The 21,483-nt window shown below is 41.1% G+C and overlaps 1 protein-coding gene across 4 annotated transcripts in view; it reads left to right on the top strand.

Moving 5' to 3' along the window:
* The window catches only part of CUL5 (cullin 5), a 57,983-nt gene extending 47,969 nt beyond the window's left edge, over positions 1–10,014 (top strand). For all 4 annotated transcript variants that reach the window (XM_061628663.1, XM_061628664.1, XM_061628667.1 and 1 more), the window contains 3 exons: positions 345–463; positions 3,730–3,853; positions 6,040–10,014. In XM_061628663.1, the coding sequence (XP_061484647.1) occupies positions 345–463; positions 3,730–3,853; positions 6,040–6,234 (438 nt within the window). In that variant the 3' untranslated portion in view covers positions 6,235–10,014. The remainder of the gene's footprint in view (positions 1–344; positions 464–3,729; positions 3,854–6,039) is intronic.
* Positions 10,015–21,483: the final 11,469 nt, after the last annotated feature.

Genomic DNA, 21,483 nt, shown 5'->3' with positions numbered 1-21,483 from the left:
GGCTACTAGCCATGATGGCTGTGCTCTGCCACCCTAGTCAGAGGCAGCATACTTCTGAAAACCAGTTGCCGGAAGCCTCAGGAGGGGAGAGTGTTCTTGCACTGGGGTCCTGCTTGCGGGCTTCCCCCAGGCACCTGGTTGGCCACTGTGAGAACAGGATGCTGGACTAGATGGGCCACTGGCCTGATCCAGCAGGCTCTTCTTATGTTCTTATGTTCTTAACAGCTGGTAAAAACAAAGGATTGCCCCTGAGTTAATATATAGTAAACAGCATGACAAAATACTGCTTGATTTTGTCTGATTGCTTGTTTTCATGGTGTTTCTCTCTCTCTTCTTCTCAACAGTCTCTTGTAGCATTTCCAAAGTTGAAACGTCAGGTTTTGTTATATGAACCTCAAGTCAATTCACCCAAAGACTTTACAGAAGGAACCCTCTTCTCAGTGAACCAGGAGTTCAGCTTAATGTAAGATGTAGCACTGGTTTGTTTCCTAAACATTTCATAGAATATGAGAGAGAAATGTTGGTCCAACTTTACTTAAAGGTTATTTCTGCAATGGATCATATCAGAATAAAACTTAAAATAGTTGACATTTTGGTTTTTTTAACAGTTGATCTCAACTATAATTGAGAGTTAATGTTTTGTCATTGGTCTATCGTGTTCAAATGTTGTCGCTTGTTATATTGCACTTATGGGCAGAAATTCAGATGTTTTCATTCCTGAAGTTTTTCATTGTCTTGGGCAAACGTATTTTACCAAGTCCTTCCTCTCGGTCAGGATTTTTGAAATACCTTTTCAATTCTTTTTTTTTAAATGAAAAACTTTACAGTTCTCTTTGATGCGAGTTAAAAAATAACTTTGCGTATGTTTTTCTAGAGAGTTAATGGACCTCGCAAGTACCGTGCTTTTGCAAAAATAAGTGCATGTAGCACAGAACAGACCTAGACAACATACAGCCCATGTAACGTCTGCATCCCCCTCCTGCAGTATTTTTATCCCTTGGGAATTCCAATAATGCATTGAGTGTGGCCCATTGCTTGCCTTTACCTGGCTAGTTTTGCTTGCCTGTGAGGCACCTCTGAGGTCTGGCCATGCTGGCTGCCAGCTAGGACTTTAAAGAGGTGCTGGAGGGAACAGCTGGACTGTTTGGAAGAGGATGTTAACCTGACCACTGTTTTCACCAGCAGTCGATACCTCAAGTTTCCCAAACAGGTATGGGTACATGGATCTCTTTCAGTAGCAAGCATGCACATTCACCAATGGAGGCACAGTTTTGCTTGTTGCAGTAGCAAACTGCCCTGCAGCTCCCCTCCCCCTTTATTGGAGAAATACATAAAACAAGTCCTCCTGTATCAGGACAAAGGCCACAGTGGCCAGCCAGGTACCCATGGGTAGCCTGCAAGCAGAACCTGAATGCAACATTGCTCTTTCCATCTGCGATTCCCAGCAAATAGTATTCAGAGGCATACTGCTTCTGACATTCCCTTAAGCTTGTGTTTTTGTGGCTTCCTGTGCAGGGAATTGAAGGTACTGAACAGGGCCAGGGAATTCCAGCTGATTTGAATAAGGTACGGTGGGCAGAGTGACGATAATAGGCAGCCAAGGTGCAGGTTTTCAACTGAGAACTGATAGTGGCACAGGATAAGGCAAGTGTGAAACAGCATAATGCAAGAAATGGGAAAGAGCCTGGTGTGAGCTAGCAAAGGTGAGGGGCAGAAGGAACAACAAGCTTGATTTGAGGTCATGATCGTTGTTGAGACAAATGCGATGGTGGTAGGGTACAGTGGGGTACTTATAGTGAGGATGTAAGTGACTCACAAATATTGGCTTGGATTGTGAGCCAGTCTCTGCTCCTGTTTGCTATCACCTTCCTTCCCCTAACTCCTGCCAAGCATTACTTTTTGCAAAATCCAGCACAAGTAAGAGCTTGGGAGAGGGAATGCGTGCGGCTGAGCATCTTCCTTCCTTCATTCAGAGCTGGGGCACTTGCTGCTAGTGAGTGGATTTAGGGATGCCTGGAAGATGTTATGAAAGAACACTTATTTATTTGAGGGGTGACATTTTTATTGGGAAGAGACAACTAGGCTCCCATGATTTGGTTAAGGAATGCTATAGATACCTGAGCTTTGACATTTTTGTGGAGAAAAAAATTCTGAAGTTTGATGCTTGAGGTAATTAAACCCTTTCGATCAGAGAAGATGAATGTGGGAACAGACTGCCAGTGATGAGGCAAAGGCACTTTGCACATGATCTGAAGGGTGATGTGGTTGATTGCTCTGTTATAGGTCTTTAAATGTACTAGTTCAGTATGATGGGTTGGTAAAAACCAAGTGTGTTGCAGTCAAATTGGCCACATTTGGACAATCAAATCTCTTCTCAACAGTCTGAAGATATATGTGAATTAGTTTTGTGCACCCCCACATGTCTGCTTTGCTTTTCACTTCATGCGAATGGGAAAACAAGTCAGGAACCTGCTGTTCACTGTAGCTTCCCATTACATCCAGACTGAGAAAATATGGTTAATAGCTTCCAAACAAGCCAGGATATGGAATCCAACTTTAAACTGTGGCATCACATTCTGGCTTGTGTTAACTGCAGTTTCCTGGCTTGTTTCACTGCTTGTGCAAAGGTACAAGGAAAGCAGCCTCATGCAGATGGCTGAATCTCATTCATATTGTAGTTCATTAAGCCGAGATTTGATCAGCTGAACATGTAAGATGCAGCATTGACAGTTCTTTTCTATAATTAACGTAGCAATGTGGCCCCCTTGAGTTAATGGGAATGTAAAAGTATCCCTCAGATGTTACATGCCTAGGGCAGAATCCAAAATTGCACAATATCATTTCCACTCATCTCCTTCCCACTGAAGGCTCACCCATGTGCCTCCAGAATCTACTCCAGAGGGTCCCCCAACCCTCTGGAGTAGGTTTTGAGGGTATGTGAAGGGCTGCAGAGTGGAAGAGAGGAAGGTGAATTCCTGCTGCATAAGTAGAAGTGCATTCTGCTCAGGCACAGACAATGTTGGATTCAACCCCGAATCTAGAAATAGTCACAGATAAATGCATACATCCCATTGATTTCCACTGGATTTAAGCATGACTGGGTTTTCTATAGGTTACACTCATATAATGCTAAAGTGGCCCAAATCCACCAAGCGCTGCTGATGCACAGTCTCCACTGATGCCAACTGAGCATCCACAGCAACATTTGCCCAGCAGCAATGCTGTTTTGATTCCTCTCTTATGTAATATAGTCATGTGTGTTTTGGAGTAGCAGATTAAGAAGGCTTGTGTGAACTGGTGTGTCTAACAGATTGCACTATGAATTGGGAAGTCCTCTGAATTTCACTTCTGCCATGAACTCACTAGGTAGCCTTAAGGTAAGACACACTCTCTCATTCCTAGGCCCAGCAGCCCATCTGCAATATTGATAATTTCAGCCCATCTAACATTATCCATTCATCTTGTATAAACATCTGCACTTTGAAAAAGCACTACATAAAGGTCAAGTATTTTGTTATATTATTTAAAGTGGTAGATCACATGTTCTTAGTTCAGAAGGTCCAGATTCAGAATCCCCAGTGTCTCTAGTTGAAGGTTCTTGAGCATTAGGGCTCAGAAACAGCTTTGCTTGAGACCTTGGAGAGCCTCTGCTGGTTAGGGCTAAGAAGTAAATGGCAGCATCTTGCATATCCTGTATCTTTTGCTTCATCTCATTTTTAATTCTTTCAGAAAAAATGCTAAAGTTCAAAAGAGAGGTAAGATAAACCTAATTGGTAGACTGCAACTAACTACAGAGAGAATGCGAGAAGAAGAAAATGAAGGGATAGTCCAGTTAAGAATATTACGGACCCAGGTATGTTAGCCCAGTGTAACTTACTGACTTTGGTGCAGTTTTCTAACTGTTTGGTCATGTGATCTATTTTTAAACCACTGGAAGTTAATGTGATCTCTGTGTATCTGACAGCGCGTTTTGCCTTTTTTACAGTGTATCTAACTAATTAACGAAGTGTAGAACTGTCATTATAGGATGTGGAGGTTCATGTTTAACTATCTGACTTGGTGATCAAAAGGTCTCCACAATGCAGGCGGATTAAAAGTTTGTTCTGGACCAAATTACATGGGCACAAGGTCAAGATGAGCAACACCAACAGAAGCAATTTCCATATTTACAACACAGGGGCAGGGAGAGAGTTGCAAAATTGCCATGCATTTGTCGTGACTAGGGCTGTGTGTGTGATGCAATTCCATTGGAGCACAAATGGTGATACGGGATGTCAAATTTAGCTGCTTTCATTTTTAATAATAAAAAGCAAATGTTCTTGCCATACTAATATATGTTTGGAAGAGAGTGATCAGCGCTTGCTGAAGTTTCAGAAGCTGGAAGAGTGGTTGAAATAAGGCCTTTCAATGGTTTGGGTTGGTGCTTCAGTGTCCCTCCCCCTCCCATGACCAGGAAAGCCAGAAAAGATTATAGAGAGAGAAGATGCAAACTAACCCAATTTACGTGTAATTTGTGCAGGATGCAGGATTTGGATTGTTTGAGCGCAGAATTCATTTTTAACAGAATATATGCAGCCCTGATCGCTACAGCGAATACACCACAGGGGAGAGCAGTACCTCGGTGATGGAGCCTATGGTTTGCAGGCAGAAGTTCCCAGATTCATTCCTTAGCATCTCTGGATCTTAGATGGTAGTACTAAGAAAAATCTCTTGCCTGAGATCCATTGCTAGTCAGGGAGACAGGCCTGAGCTAGATGCTTCTTTATATGTTGACCACACACATTGTCTACCCCAAACTGCTGAATGGGTGTCCACTGAGTATAACCGAATGACTTTACAGCCACATACTAAAATGAGTGAGATTGAAGGGGAATTATATGCAAGCTTGCAATCCCTATTAGTAGAAACTGCCAAGCCCACCACACTCCAGTGCCTCCAGAAAGCATTACCTTTGCTAACAGGGGCTTTTTGGGGGGAGGGGGGATGTAAGGCCTGAGGCTTTGGCAGCAAGGTAGACATTCATTCATAAAAGTGTTGTTAACACTATTTAGTCCTGTAGAGCCACACTGACACTATAGGCTGATTTATATAGTCACCCTCGCAGACATCTGTGTGTGATGAGTTCAAATGCCTTGGGAAAGTGCACGCACTGCTGCTGAACTGGCAGTGTGCATGCTTTATTTAGTATCTGTATTCCTTCTCTCCTGTATGGCCATACATTGATAGTTTCAAACTCCTGGCTTCCGTGCAATGGCATTTATGCAATGTTCAGCCCCATGCCCAACAACTCATATGAGGATGAATGGTGATAATCTTATTCTCAAATCTTTTAGCTGAAAATTCATAACTTGCGCTGTCTATTGTATCATATGCTTAGAGGCTAAGTATTCTTCTCAAAAATTGCCCTCAGGTGTTACTTGCATCTGTGCAACTTTTAAAAATCAGTAGGCTTTTATGATATAAAAATACAAGTTAGTTTGATCTTCACTCAGCATGGTTGCAACTTTTCCTGTGGTGCTTCCTGTCTTGGTTAAAAAAAAAAAAAGATTTCATTTCGTGGGTTACTGTGATTGTGTCTAGCAACTCTGAAGGCAGCATCGGATATTGCTTAAGGCATATCACCTGCAAGAATTCTGTTTATTATACTGTCTTGTTGCTTTTATGTTGTATTTTTGTATACTGCTTAGAGATTTTTAAATACTAAAGTGGTTTAGAAATGCTTTTAAATAAAAATAAACAAATGATTGCTAACTATGTTGCTAAAGCAATCCATGTGGGCGCAACTAAGCGGAAAAGTACAGATCTAAAGTGGGGTGTGTCTTCATCTAAGCTGGCTGTCCATGGGAGATATTTCTTGTCTGCACATTTTCAGTTACATAACAGGTGATTCTAGTTTTCAGATTCCCATCATAAAATACAAAGTGATGCTTGTGAAATTAACTATCTTAACTGCTGTACTAAACAGCTAACTCAAATTGTTTGCTAGTTTTGTAAAACACATATCCAAAGTGGTGTTGTTCCTTTTCCCCCCTTGCCTAGGAGGCTATCATCCAAATAATGAAAATGAGGAAGAAAATTACTAATGCTCAGCTTCAAACTGAACTAGTAGAGATATTAAAAAACATGTTCTTGCCGCAAAAAAAAATGATAAAAGAGCAGATTGAATGGCTTATAGAACACAAGTATATCAGAAGAGATGAATCGGATATCAACACTTTTATATACATGGCATAGCTTGAAGACTTTCTTACTGGAAGATGCCAAGAAAATGTGCATTGAAGGTGGTTTGGGCAGACAACTATAAGAAAAGGAACTGTGCTGAGAAAGGACTTGTTTGACTTGTATTACGTATTCAAATCCCTGCCTTACCTTTCCAGAGGACTTTGTTTTGCCAACCTTTTTTTCAGCTAGCATGATGGTGTTCCCTTCATGTTGCACACATTTTTAACAGCATGCTGTTTTTGTGGGGAAACTTTGCATTCATGAAAAGCCTGTTGTGAGATTTTTTTAGATTTGAGTTGCACCCACCTGGAAAATAACAGATTTGGGGTTTCCAGATGAACAATACTTTGCACAAGGAAAGTATCTTCAATATCCATGCACTGAGGAACTGCTGTTAGTTGTCATATTTTTTAAGAAAGCAGCTAATAGGACTAGATGTAGCACTTCACACTTTGTGCTTTGGATCAACGGCCTTGTTTTGATCCCTTTTTATGTATATTATTTGAGCAAGACACAAATAACATCACAGCTGAAGATATTTCTCTGTGGGCTCAAGCAAGTGCTTCAGTATAACAACTGGATTTGGATACTGAGACACAAGTGATGTTAAGCAGGATATATCCATCACTTTTCTTTGCAGAACTTGGGAAAACATTTGTTCCTCCTTTAAAAAAAATAGGTGTTGCTTTCTCTTGATTATGGCTTCACCCTTAAGAACTGTATTTTCATGGATGGATCTGTTTATGGTGAAATGAAATGAAATATTAAGTGTATTTTTTTGTACATTTAATATTTGTATTCACTGTTCTAGTATGCTTGCATAAATCTGAATGCATTAAAAAGAGCCAGTGCACAACTTCTCCAAAATAGGAATTAACATTTCGACAATCCCTATATATTTCTTCCTTTGATTATTTATTTGAAAATCTCTGTTACATTTTTAAATACAATTCTTCTCTGGAAAAAACAACAGTTGTGTGGAAGAAGACAATTCTTTGACCTTGTGTATATGTTGATAAATTGACACAAATCTTCTTAGAAGGTTATCATGCTATTCAAACAAACAAAACATGCTGCCACCACCCTCTGTTTGCTTCAGTGTGTGGGAGGACCCACTGGTGGGATATGCCCATTTCCCCTCCCCTTACCCTTGATAAAAAGCTGCCTCAGATTTAAAGAAGCAAAGCAATGCACATTGAGTCTTAAGGGTAAAGTCTGCTTTACTGAAGGCAAGGGAACTGCCATACCACATCACAGATTAAGAGAAATGCTAGTTAGTCTCCTTTACCCTTTACCCTTTCCTGAGTTAACTGCCAACTTTCTACAGTCTCCAGGTGTTCTAAAATGTCCATTATGAACTGGGTTCCTGTTGGTAGCCTCAGCACTACCAGTGTGGAAAAAATGTTACCTAATGGAGATAAAGCAGTTGTCTTTTATTTGTGCCCCATTCCTAAATTTTATGCCTGAAGAAAGGAATGTTGCAAAACTGTCTGACATTTTAGCAGCCTAGATCAGCTGTCTAGCCCTCCGGGGATTAATAATTATGCATAATAATCTTAAAAGTTGCTACTTTTAGGTTGGAAAGTAAAATAACAGATTGTTGTGTGGGCAGAGTAAATTTGGAAAGGGCTGCTCTTTTTACATAAAATAGGGCTCCAAAGGTTTATTACCTGTGCACACACAGAGATGGGTAATGTGCCCTTAAGTGAACATAACATACCAGCAGAGTGAGAAACTATGTATGCTTTTACATGCCGGAAACCAACAAACCTCCGTGGAAATGCAAAGGTGAGAAATGAAAATAGGGCAGTGATTTAAAATCTCACTTTCTGTACTTGTGTGTGCATTTTCTACTGTAGATCACAGGATAATATTTTTAAAGTGTTCACATCAAAGTTAACATAGAATGGTTGAATTTCAGTCTCAAAATTTTGTGGATAAGAAAAAAAGTTTTACTTATTTACCAAACACTCATAGTTTAAAAGGAAAGAGCACTAAAATTGGTCCCCCAGATGTCTTTTGTACATGCTGCAGGGTTTCTAGAACTCTGCATTTGATTTAGAAGTTCATTTAGAAATGGATAGAAAAAGGCAGGTAAAGATTTTTTTAAATGTATGTACATATATCTTCGATAAGAGTGCTTTTGAATTGTATGTTTCCCATTAATTTGTATTGGAGGGAGTAGGCATGACATACTGAATACAAAACCAGCTCTAAACCTCATATTTAATTTTTTTGTACTGTTCAAACACTAGCAGCCTGACTGTCAAAATTACCCCGTTTCCTTTTTCAGTTCCTAGCAGTGCAAATAATTTTGAAGGTTGCAATTTGGGGCTAGATCTAAATGACCACCATGGACTTCATTTGTGATTTCAGAACTACCCCCCCCCATCTGCCCCTTGCTACCCTTGAAGAGTAAGTCATCCAATGCAGCGCAAGGGGCTGCACTTCAAAAAGGAAACTGCCAAAAAACAAAACACCCTCATTCACTTGCTGAAGCACTTTAGGAACACATGGGGCTTTTTGGATCTTGCCAATGAGAGTATGTCTTGCTCATTTACATAGTAGCAAAAACACTATGTGCTCATTGTGTCTGCATCTCTTATGGTTATTTCATACACAAGCTACCTAAATGATTTTTAGGGCTACGGGAATTACAATGGACAACGTGCCTATAACATTCAATTTTTTTCTTTTTGTGTACATTGGATGAGGATGTCATGTAAAACACTTGACTCTAAAAAATCACACCAGCAATTTCCTTACAACTGCAGAATCACACTTAGCATTCTTTGTCAGGGCACTTTCACCAAAATGCCCTTAAGGCTGAGGTTGTCAGGAACTGAGAAACAAACTGGTTTAAAAATGTATGCAGAAATAGGAAAACATCCAAATCTAAAAATAGTTTGAATTATTAGTCATTGCAATATGACAACATAGCACTTTTAAAGCTGATTTTTAGCTTTGGATATTTTTCTCCAAAGACCTCCTAGCATAAAGAGGTGCTGCTTCTGAAAAATGTGTTGTCACAAGCACTGCCATTGTGGTTTGATTTAAGTAATACTCTAGATGTGAAAAAAATGTAGGTTGCATTGATTTTAAACATAGTTATAAAAATACTTTTTGTCACACCTTAAGAGGGTCACACACTTAATTTTAAAGTCTTCCATTTCCCCCCTATTATCCCACTGGTATCCCTTGTTTTCTTCCTATTTGTTTAAATCTGTTGTTGGGCATAGTGTAGTTGAACTTGAGTTTTAGTGGTGGCTTTCCCCTTTTGAAAAAAAAGTAGTATGGTCTGATTAGTCAAACACTTTGGATTTATTTGCATTACACTATCTGTTGTAAAAGGTACACATTTTAAAAATACAGCTGAGAGAAATATTTGATAGCTTCATGAAAAGATTTGGTATCTTAAATGCAAAACTATTTTCTATTTTCATGGAACTGGCTGGGACCCTATCTTTGTAAATTCTAGGTCATATTTGTGAACAGTACATGAGAGCTTTCCTGTCAATAGACGATATGTAGCCTGGAGTGCAGTGCAAACTTGAGTTTCCTAGGTTGTAATATCTATCTACATATGGTTATTTACAGTTTTGAATGTGTGCCACTACATACTGAGCTGAGATAATGCTGTACAATTTTGACTGGTAGCAGTTTTTTCTTGTATAGCAGTCCGGCTGAAATATTTTGATGTACTGCTTAATCTTTGGATTTTATTTTTTAAGTTGTATAATTTATTTTCTTGCAAAATAAAAATGTAATATAAAATATTATAAAAAATCAAAACTTTTTGGTGTTCTCTCCAGAACCTTTTCTAAATGGGAATTAAGCACAGTGTATTAGGAATCCCAGACTCTTATCGGCTGTAAAATCCACGACCCAAGCCATTCCTAGATAGGAATGTGTTTTCATCTGCATTTAAAGCCATATGTGGCTTCTATGAGAACTGTCTGAGCATCATGATGGGGATGCACACAAGATATGTGTTTTATTTGCATCAGCTATATAGATAGTGCATGCATCTGCTTTGCTAGACTGGGGTGCAATAACATAATCTAATCAAAGCCTATAGCACCTACAGTTCAGAGCTTGGAAAAGTTACTTTAAACTACAACTCCCATCAGCCCCAGCCAGCATAGCCACTGGACTGGACTGGGCTGATGGGAGTTGTAGTTCAAAAAAAGTAACTTTTCCAAGCTGTGCACCTAGTTATCAATTCTTTCTATATAACCATTAGAACTTCATTACTATCTTTTTGTATAAGCTTTTTATATAAACTTCTAAGTTAATAGTGCAATTGAAATTGAACAGAAATTGAAATCTTAAACTAGAGAGTGTGGATCGAAGATTGCTATTAAAAAGTTATGCTAGAAATTGCCATTTTTTCACTAATTAGTGCTTCTTCAATTTAAGTCATTGGTTACTTGGTTATAATGTCATCAGTTCTGTGGAGTTTGAATGTAGAATTACCAGTGTGGTGATATTCTATGAAACTTTTTATTATTTTTCAGAAAGTGGAAGCAGTACAGCACTTGCAGATTGAGCACTTAACATGCAAAGAACAGTCTTAGATTTTTTTAAAAAATCTTAAAATTAAGAGATGCAATGTGTTCGTTTTTGTGGTTGAGAAGTTTGAAGGCAGTAGCCTACCAAGAGATAGAGGACGGGTGTGTGACAACAAAAGAATAAGCAGCTTAGGCTGCAATCCAGTACATGTCTACTCAGAAGTAGGCTCCTTTAGGTTCAATGGGACTTACTCCCAGATAAGTGTGTATTGGATTGCAGCCTTAATTTATTTTAACAATATGATCAAAGGGAAGGGTTGCACCTCTGTGGTAGAGCACCTGCTTTGCATGTAGAAGGTTCCAGGATACATCTTCACCATCTCAGGTAGGGCTGGGAGACACCCCTTCAGAAATCCTGGAGAACTACTACCAGACAATACCGAGCTAAATGGACCAGCTTCCCATGTTCCAAATCTGTTTTACTATAATACTTACCTTACATCTTTGTAGTGCTTTGCCAACTGGAGTCTTACTACCTTCCCTTTATAACCAGTGTTATTTAAAATGTATTAAACATTTATTCGATGTAAAAATAAAAAATTAACAGGATCTACCATCTACCAAAGTCATGTAAGGATTATTCAAGACTAATCCATTCAAGGCCCCTGGCAGAAGGAGGTCTTTCCCTTCGTTCAGTTAAAGCCTCAGGTATCACATTAAATTAGACCTTCCTCAGAGAAGAGTTCCAAATTAAGGGAGTTGTACAAAGACCTGCTCCAGGCCTTAACAGATTTGCATCTAATCCAAATATGTTTTACTGTAAAATCCTGAGTTCAGTGGGCTTGCTTGCAAGTATATCTCGGTAGGATTATATTAATGTTTCCAAAGATTTACATGGGAGAAAGGATGTTCAGGTATCCTTTACTGAGCAATAACCAGTATCTTGAATTTGCTCTCGAAATAAATAGGCAGTTTCTGCCACAGACGAAACTATTTATTTATTTGATTCAGATCCCATCCTTCCTCTCAATGGAAGCCCAGGGCAGCAATGGTTGTAATAGATTTTCATGTGTAGAAGAGAAGGTGACTTCCTTTTGGGAGGTGAGTCCTAGTATTCTGTATCAGCTGCATTTTCTGTACTGCCTGCAGGAGCAGCCTGGCATAGATTGAATTCCAGTTATTAATGTATGAAATTAGTAAAGGTCAAATTGCTACATCTGTCCTGTTCAGAAAAAATATAGACATCATGTAAACATTAAAACAGGAGAAATAGAATCCCATAGAACCAGGGGTTCCCAAACTAGTCTGCAAGCTTCATTCAGGTGGTCCATGGCACATCTGCATTAAATATTCTGAATTATTTTTAATTGTATTTTTATTGCTGCTTTTATTTCTTATACTGTATTTTATTGTAGTCAGGGTTGATGTCAGAGGGCGGCCAAGGGTCCCTGCAGTTCAGAGGGGCCTCTGAAGAGCTTCTCCTTAGGGTGGGAGGGTAGCACTCCCATTGGGTCAGCTCTCAACCCTGCTGCAGATCACAAAGAAGGAACGACCAGGCACCCCCGATACAGTCAGTGTGGGCTTCAGTAAGCCTACAAGCACACCTCACTTACCTCTCCTGTTGCTATAGATGATATGCGTGCATTCCTACCATCAACCAAGATGGCGATGGGGGCTTCCCTAAGGGGCTAATGCCCCTGCTGCCATCTTGGTTGATGGCAGGCGTGTGCAGGTCATTCACAGGGACAGGAGAGGTATGGGATGTGTGGGCAGGCTTATTAGCCCCATGCTGCCTGTATGAACGAGTTGGGCTACGACACCATGGGCCCAGGGCAGGCTGGTGCCCAAGAGCCCAGTCATGCCTGATGCTGGCCCTGATTGTAGTACAATCTGAATTCTATGGAATGCAAATTGTAATAAAATGCAGTTTAAGAAATAAACAAAAATACAATTAAAATTAATACAGCATCTTGCAGAATGTTATAATTACTGCAACAGGCAGAGAAACCATTAAATGGTCAGCTATTCTCAAGTGGTCTGTGAGGGAAAAAGATTTGGGAACCACAGCCACAGAACACCTTGGAACAGGTCCCCAGATACAGACGTGAAACTGAAGAAATGGATTCGCAGTAGATCAAGGCCCTGAGTTCCTATCTGGGCCTTCAGATTTAATTATCTAAAGTCACTGGATGAATCAATGGTGGTGTACTTCCTCTGTCAATTTCAAGAGAAAGATCTACTAACAATACAGCTAAAGTGGTCCACGATACTGGGCCAGAAGCCTGCATGGAATGACCAAGGAAAATCAACTTCACCTAGTAATGCTTTGAGTCACAACATAGTCATCCGTCACTGAGACATCAGTACATTGACCCAAAATGGTATATCAGAGAGTAGCTAAAAATCATAGGTCTCCCTTTCTTCCCTCTCCTCCCTCGCTCCCTCATGTGCCATACATTTATCTTTAGGTTCAACACTGACAAGATAGAAGTACTGTGAGTGAGTGTTTTTCACAGACAGGAACTGAGCAGGGCTGGGGTTCTTGTTGATCCAACTTTGTCACAAGGCTCAAGTAGCCTTGGTGGCATGGAGTCACTAGCCACAGTGACTTATGGCCTGTAATGTCCCATTTGGATTACTGAAATGCACTCTATGTAGGATTGTCTTTAAAGGCAGCCTGGTCAATTAATGCAGAATGTAGCTGTGAGAATGTTGAATGGGGTGGCTGTGATGTTCTTGTATTAATGTATATATGGTAAGTGCTGTTTGTATAGAAGATATGTGGTAAGTGGAATGAAAGAGGAGGGGGGAGTAAATGAGCAGTAGAATGCTGGATGATTGGCTGAGTGTTAGAATGGCTGAGCGTATAAAAGGAAGAATGACAGTTGAATCTGGGTGGACGTTAGTGGGTTGTTTGAGAGGTGTTTGGTGGGGTTTTTGAGAGGAGATTGTGTGGAGAGTTGGTGGATGTGGGGAGAGTGTGGAGTTTGGATTAATACTAAGACAAGTAGCACAGGAATAGATGAAACCATATGCTTATGTGCCTTTATAAAGTAATCTTGTTATTTCTAATATTTAATAAACACTATTTTGGTTTACCGGAGGCCTGATCCTTGGCTGGGGAATATACAGACCAGAGGGGAGGGCAAGGTACTTACCAAGGCTGAAGGGAAACTGTAACAATTGGTGACAGTGGTGAAGGGAAGAATATAACACCACAAGTATCCAGAGCAAACCAGAATTATATGCATTCTATATAGATCAAAGGGATTGGGACAGCTTAAGCACGCAGTCACAGAGGTAAGCTGATTGAGAGAGACTCAGGCAGAGTCTCTGGGAATACTGGTTATAGGACATGACTGGTGGTGCTGCCTAGCAGGGGGATCTGGTGAGGTCTGTGCTAGAGCGGACAGAGAAACCATAAAAAAGGAAAGTCCGTACTGGTGGAGTCCCTGGTGGTGCCTAGTGACAGGCAGTAGCCACGAGCAGGTAGGAACCTGACAGGGAGAATCAGGGAAGGGTGTCACAGTGGCCAACAAGAATCACGTAACACTGAGTCTTCATTGACTGACTATTTGTTGCTGAATTTAAGGTCCTAATATTGACCTATAAAGCTCTAAATGACTTGTGACCCAAATATCTGAAGGAATGCCTCTCTGTAACTGTTTGCCTGTGTTCTTGGATCTGGGGAAGAGGCCCTTCTCATTGTTCCACCACTGGGGGTGACACATTGGGAGGTGACTCAGGATACGGCCTTGTCTATGATGCCCTTCCCCCGTTATGATATTCTGGTTCCAGGCTAAGACCTGCCTTTTTATTTATTATTATTTATTTTATTTCATTTTTAAACCGCCCATAGTGAATAGCTCTCTGGGCGGTGTACAAAAGATTAAAAATACAGAAATACAAAATATCACAATAAATAAACTGAAACAAAGAGATTTAAAATTGTAAAATTGTAATTTTTGCCTGAGTGTTTATGGGATATTAACCTGCTAGATATTTATGCTGTGATTTGACATATGTTTGCCACCTCTATTTAATTGGATTAGACTGGATTGTTGTTTTAAAATACAGTAACATGGCCTAAGATCATTGGGTGTAGGATGACCTAAAAATATCCTGACATAATTATGCAGCCACAAGAGTGGCTGTATACTATAGCCAGTGTGGATTTTTTGCATTCTGCAATGTTAAATTGAAAATATTCCCCATGCCATTCTGATCCTTCCCATAAGCTCATTTCAAAACAAAACCTTACAAAACTTATACTCCTGAACTCAGAAACGCTTGCTTAACAACCATCTAAATTTTCATGGTGATACACAAAACAGAGAATCGAGAGTTCAAAGTGTAAAAAGAGAAAAACACCAGACCACTGTTGGACTTTTTTCTCTCGAAGTTCTCATAATCTGTTGAAATTAATTAAAAATCAGCCGTGTTCACAGAGTTCCTGTAATCCTACTACTGACCTTGCCCCATACTCTGACCTTTGTCTTCTGCAGTTTAAAAGTTAAAAAAATGCCTGGCTGATTTTTAATTAATTTAAGAAATTTTGGCTTGAACTCGGTGATAATGTCGGGCAAGCTCAGTAAGAACCAACTGTCAGTATTCTAAAAGTCAGACTCACAGCTGCTTCACTTGGCTAATCGGGGCTACACCCACACCAGACCTTTATTTCACTTTAGACAGTCGTGGCTTCTCCCAAAGACTCCTGAAAAGTGTAGTTTGTGAAGGCTGCTGAGAGACTTCTATTTCCCTGACACTGCTCCAGTGGGCAGTCTGATTAAAGCTCTGTGAGTGGAACAGAGCTAGCACCCCTCAGAACCCTTCACTAGCTACACTTCCCAGGATTCTTTGGGAGAAGCCATGACTGCCTAAAGTGAAGTAAAGGTCTGGTGTGGATGTGGCCAGGGACAGCATTGGTTTAAGTTTGGTTGGGAGGCTACATATGTCTGCTATAGAATAAAAAGGTGGGGGAAACCCTGAAAAAGAATGATACTGTTCACAATGTGGAAAGGAAAGGGGTTTCCCCTCTGCCTAGTGCCCACCCACCCAATCTTCTCCCCTCCCCCTCCCCCCTCCCCCACATCAGTTTCACCTATCAGCATGATTGCACAGGAGTAAATCCCACTGAACTCAAAAAGCATGCAAATGATCAAACCTGCCCTCCCTCCTCCATCTTCTATCCCCTCCCTCTTGCCCCTTCCCTCTCCCTTCCTTCACCCCTCCCTTCCCCTCATCCTCCCCCATGGTCAGTTTTACCTATCCTAGGACTATGACCTCAGAGACCAGGGTTCAAATCCCCACACAGCCATGAAGCTCACTGGGTGATCTTGGGCCAGTCATTGCCTCTCAGCCTCAGAAGAAGGCAATGGTAAACCACCTCTGAATACTGCTTACCATGAACTTCCTATTCATAGGGTTGCCATAAGTCAGAATCAACTTGGAGGCAGTCCATTTCATTTTCAAGCATGATTGCATGGGAGCAAATCCCATTGAACTCAATAAGTATGCACATGATCAAACCTGGCCTCCCCTTCTCCTTCCTCCCATCATGTCCCTTTTGCCCCTTCCCTCACCCATCTCCCCACGCCTCCCACTCCTTCTGCTCCCCCCTCCCCCCTTCTTTCCCTCCCCCTCCTCCTCCCCCATGGTCAGTTTTATATATTGTAGCCATGATTGTTGGGAGTAAATCCCATTGAACTCAATAACCATGCAAATGATCAGACCTCCCCTCCCCTCCTCCCGCCTCCTCCTTCCTCTCCTCCCCTTTTCCTGCTTCCTCCTCCCCTGCCCACTCCAGACTTCCCTCCCCATGGTCAGTTTTACCTACCCTAAGCATGATTGCATTGGAGTAAATCCCACTGAACTCAATAAACATGCAAATGATCAAACCTACCCTCCTCCGCCCCCTCCTGCTTGCACCCATCCCCCTCCTTCCATCCCCATCACCTGTGGTCAGTTTCACCTACCCTAAGCAGGGGAGTAAATCCCACTGAACTCAATAAGCATGCAAATGATCAATCCATTCTCAGCAAACTTGCACAGGATCCCATTTCTTACCTCCCAGATTAAAAAGCAGAGAAATTCACTAATAGGCAAAAAAATCTTGCGGTTTAAGAATGTACCTATAGCCAACAGATATGTCTATCAAAGTTTAAAAGCAGGGAAATTGGACAGCTATAGTGAATGCACCAGGGGAGCAGGAGATACTGTACTGCCCTAATTGTCAAAATGCAAAGACAATTTGGTTTGGTCTTTCACAGTCCAATCCACTTGCTGTATAGCTTGGAAGAATTTGGTAACATGTGCCTCTGAGCATATGGTGAGTGGTAGCAACACCTGCAATCAGGCCAAATAATAGAAACAAGACATGTGCTGTGCTGATCTTGTTTTAGCAGGGAGGAAGCAACAATATTAAAACAGTTGATATAGTTCAGATAGTCACTTTAAATATGTTTGATTTACTTTGCAATTTTAGTGAAGTTTCCTATAGGAAATCATTCTCTTTTGCTTCTGTTTCTGTGAATATGTGAACTACAGCAACTCTTTGCAACACTAAAAAAAAGCTCCAAAAACAATTGTGGAATAATAGCACTGACTGTTCTGCAGAATAGTTTCCAATGGACATGAGGAGTGTCTTACTTTGCACAAGATAAAACAGTGGGAGGTGAAATATATTTTAGCAAAATTCTAGGTGTGCTCTATGTTTTTAATTGACCGTGTCCGCCTTTCCTTAAGTGGAGTAGTTTAAGCATAGCAGGCTGAAAACATGCATCTTGGGCAGGCTAAGTTTGTTTTTCCAACAGCTAGAGTCATTGCTGAAGTAGCAACATATTGTAATCAGTCTGATTTTACATCAAACTGCAGTTTCAGATTCAGCTGTTAATGCGCCCCAAATAAAAATAGAGCATAACCTCCAGTTTGAAACAGAAAAGGCTATCTTCACCATCATATGACATCAACCAATAAAAAGGCTTTGAAATTAATAAAAAGAAATTTGACAGATTTCTATGATTAATGAGAGAAATATAATTTTCTAGGTTAGATTCTCTGTAGAAACAATAGTAACACAGAAAAGAAAGTAAGAAGAACACCAACAAATGTAATTCTCCACCTTTGGCGATGGCAGGTGTTGCCACCACTCACCATATGCTCAGAGGCACGTTACCAAATTCTTCCAAGCTACACAGCAAGTGGATTGGACTGTGAAAGACCAACCCAAATTGTCTTTGCATTTTGACTAATCTGTAGGGCAGTACAATATCTCAGAGAGGAGGTCAGGTCTTCTGGTGCATTCACTATAGCTGCCCAATTTCCCTGCTTTTTAAAGTTTGATAGAAATATCTGTTGGCTACAGGTACATTCTTAAACCGCAAGGTTGTTTGCCTATTAGTGAATTAATAACACCCTATTATTTATTACAATAGCAACGTAACAAATTTCCTGTCAAAATCCTAATGAGATTTTATATTTTTTTATTATTATATTTCCACCTCTATCCCACCTTTCCTCCAAGAAGCTCAAGGGGTTGTAGAAACATGCCTGTGAGGAGACAGTGATTGACCCAAGGTCACCCAGTGAGCTTCATGGCCAAGCGAGAACTTGAACCCTGGTCTCCCAGGTCCCAGTCTGATACTCGAACCATTCCATCACACTGGTCTGAATCACCAGAGAGGGGATGAGGCCTGTGATAGAGTGGAGGAGACTTTCTTTTATTGCTAGATCTCCTTGATGAAAGGTTCCATAAAAATGAATTACGAGAGGCTGCCTGACTGGATGAACTTCCTTGCAAACCCTAGGTTGTCTAGCTGTGTTGGAAGCTTCTCAGCCTGATAACCAGGAATGTTTTCATGAGGAATTAATTTTAAAACTAATAAAGCCTAACATCCAAGTATAAAAAGTTTGTTTTGGAAAAAGGAAGGCAACAATCTCACACAGATTTAAAATGAAATCAATCTAAATTCATGCTAATTTCATGCTACCTGACTGAGCCAAGTCTTGGTTTTAGAGCTTGTGCAGTATTCCTTGGGGTACAGAGATCTTTGGTCTCCTGATCAGATGGAAGGCAAAGATGGAAGTGAGACTTCAACCATTTTATTGAAATTAGAATAATAATAATAAATTTTATTTTTTCAGCCACCTATCTGTCCGGGTTAGGGACACTCTAGGCGACGAACAACAAGAATAAAAACAATACATATAGATCAACATAATCAAATTTTAAGCTAAAAAACCAGTCATTAATTCAGTTGTAACAAATTAATCTGTCCCAATCTTGTAGGCCTGCCTGAACAGCCAGGTCTTCAAGGCTCGGCGATAGCTGGACAGGGAGGGAGCATGTCTGAGATCGAAAGGGAGGGAGTTCCAGAGGGTGGGGGCCACAACAGAGAAGGCCCTCTCTCTGGTCCGTACCAGCCTAGCTGTTCTCACCGGTGGGACCGAGAGAAGGTCTTGCGAGGCTGATCTCGTCAGGCGGCACAATCGGTGATTCTGGAGGCGTTCCTTCAGATATACTGGGCCGAAACCGTATAGGGTTTTAAAGGTCAACACCAACACCTTGAATTGGGCCCGGTAGACAACTGGTAGCCAGTGAAGATCTAATAACACTGGGGTGATATGATCCCAGTGACGGCTATGCGTAATCAAGCATGCCGCCGTGTTCTGTACCAGCTGTAATTTCCAGACCGTTTTCAAGGGTAACCCCACGTAGAGTGCATTGCAGTAGTCTAAGCGAGAGGAGACCAGGGCATGTATCACCTGAGGGAGCAGGTGAACAGGAAGATAGGGACGCAGTCTCCGTATCAGATGTAATTGATACCAAGCTGCCCGGCTCACTGCTGTAATCTGAGCCTCCATGGACAGCTGGGAGTCAAGTATGACCCCAAGACTGCGGACCTGGTCCTTCAGGGGTAAACTTACCCCATCAAGCATCAGGTCAGTAATTCCAAACTTCCTTTTATCTCCCACAAGTAATACCTCAGTCTTGTCAGGGTTCAGCTTCAGCCTATTCTCTCCCATCCATCCACTTACGGATTCTAGGCACTTGGACATGGTATTCACAGCCAACTCCGGTGAGGACTTAAAGGAGAGATAGAGCCGAGTGTCATCTGCATACTGCAACCCAAAACTCCTGATGATTGCTCCCAGCGGTTTCACATAGATGTTGAATAGCATGGGAGAGAGGATAGAACCCTGTGGCACTCCACAATGAAGAGGCCAAGGGTCTGAAACCTCATCTCCCAATGCCACCCGTTGCTGCCTATCCGAGAGATGGGAACGGAACCACTGCAAGACAGTGCCTCCTATTCCTAATCCCTCTAGGCGGTTTAAAAGGATACCGTGGTCAACGGTATCGAAAGCCGCTGAGAGGTCCAGGAGGACAAGGAAGGTGTATTCACCCCTATCCAATGCCCTCCGCATATCATCTACCAGAGCGACCAAGGCTGTTTCCGTACCATGACCAGTCCTAAAACCCGATTGGTATGGATCTAAATAATCCATTTCCTCCAAGTGTGTCTGTAATTGCGCAGCCACCACCCTCTCAATCACCTTGCCCAAGAATGGAAAATTAGAGACTGGGCGAAAGTTGTTTAATTAGAGACCAATAAAAGCTGATCTTGACAGTTGTGTTTTTCCCAATGGGGGTAAGCAGCTACATCTCTGATGTAAATGGTCTCTGTGATCAATCAAAAATTTATTTAGAGGTTAGGTCTACCATAAAGAATTCTGCACTTACATGTGAAAAGTGCTAGCTAGTTCAGACTAGATGCAGAATTGTTAAAAAAAAATAAAAAGAGAGGGCTTAATCTGGGAAATATATGGAAGTCTATTTTTCAGATACTTGGTTGGAACAGGTATTTTCTAGGGGGCACTGGTGATCAGTACGCAAAAAACAGGGTTTGTGATAGGCCCTCACCAGGCTCTTTCACAATGGGGCTTCCTTTGTCTGGGGTGTGATGAAATATATGCTCAAACAGCAGTCCTCTACCCATCTAAATTGCAACTCACTTTTAAAGCTGAGGGGAGTTTGAAATCAGGTTGTAATACTGCATGGGGATTTGTGTGTCTCCCTGAAGTAAACAAACAAATTCTAGGTTTGCTCAGGCCTTCTGGATCACAGCCATTGTCTACAGGGTGATGTATATGCTACACAGAATCACTTTTATATAGGAATTTACTATGCTTGAAGCAGTTCTAATTCAGCCGTTTTTCTCCCTCCCCCCTTCTACTACCACGTTCTTGGGATGTTTGCTAAAATAACATTTACATAGCTCTAAACCTGTCATATGAGTTTACAAAGAACTTTGGTTTTATTGCCAAATCATCTTTTACAACTCATTGGACTTCACAGCCTTATCTTCTAAGCAATTGAACTGCTATCTGTGCTACAGCAAATGTGGACAAAATGCCTGGTAACTCCAGTGTCTGTAAAAACCAAGCCTTTATGCCAGGTCTAGAAGGCTGTTTTTTTTTTTTGACACTCCTGAACACCTTTGAAAAACAATCACCACTGAGAATTTGATGGCAGCCAAGACTGAGTTTGTTAAGTTGCAAGGAGGTCAGATTTTGACTGAAAAATGTCCTGTTAGAGTACAACAATGGAACCAATTACCTAGGGAAGAGGTGGGCTCTCCAACACTGGAGTCATTCAAGAGGCAGCTGGACAGCCACCTGTTGGGTATGCTTTAAGTTGGATTCCTGCACCGAGAAGGAGTTGGACTCGATGGCCTTATAGGCCCCTTCC

Source organism: Rhineura floridana, chromosome 5, assembly GCF_030035675.1.
Source record: "Rhineura floridana isolate rRhiFlo1 chromosome 5, rRhiFlo1.hap2, whole genome shotgun sequence".
In the NCBI taxonomy this organism is placed as follows: Eukaryota; Metazoa; Chordata; class Lepidosauria; order Squamata; family Rhineuridae; genus Rhineura; species Rhineura floridana.
Note: the sequence above shows the minus strand (reverse complement) of the source record. Positions and strands in the feature narration are given on the sequence as shown.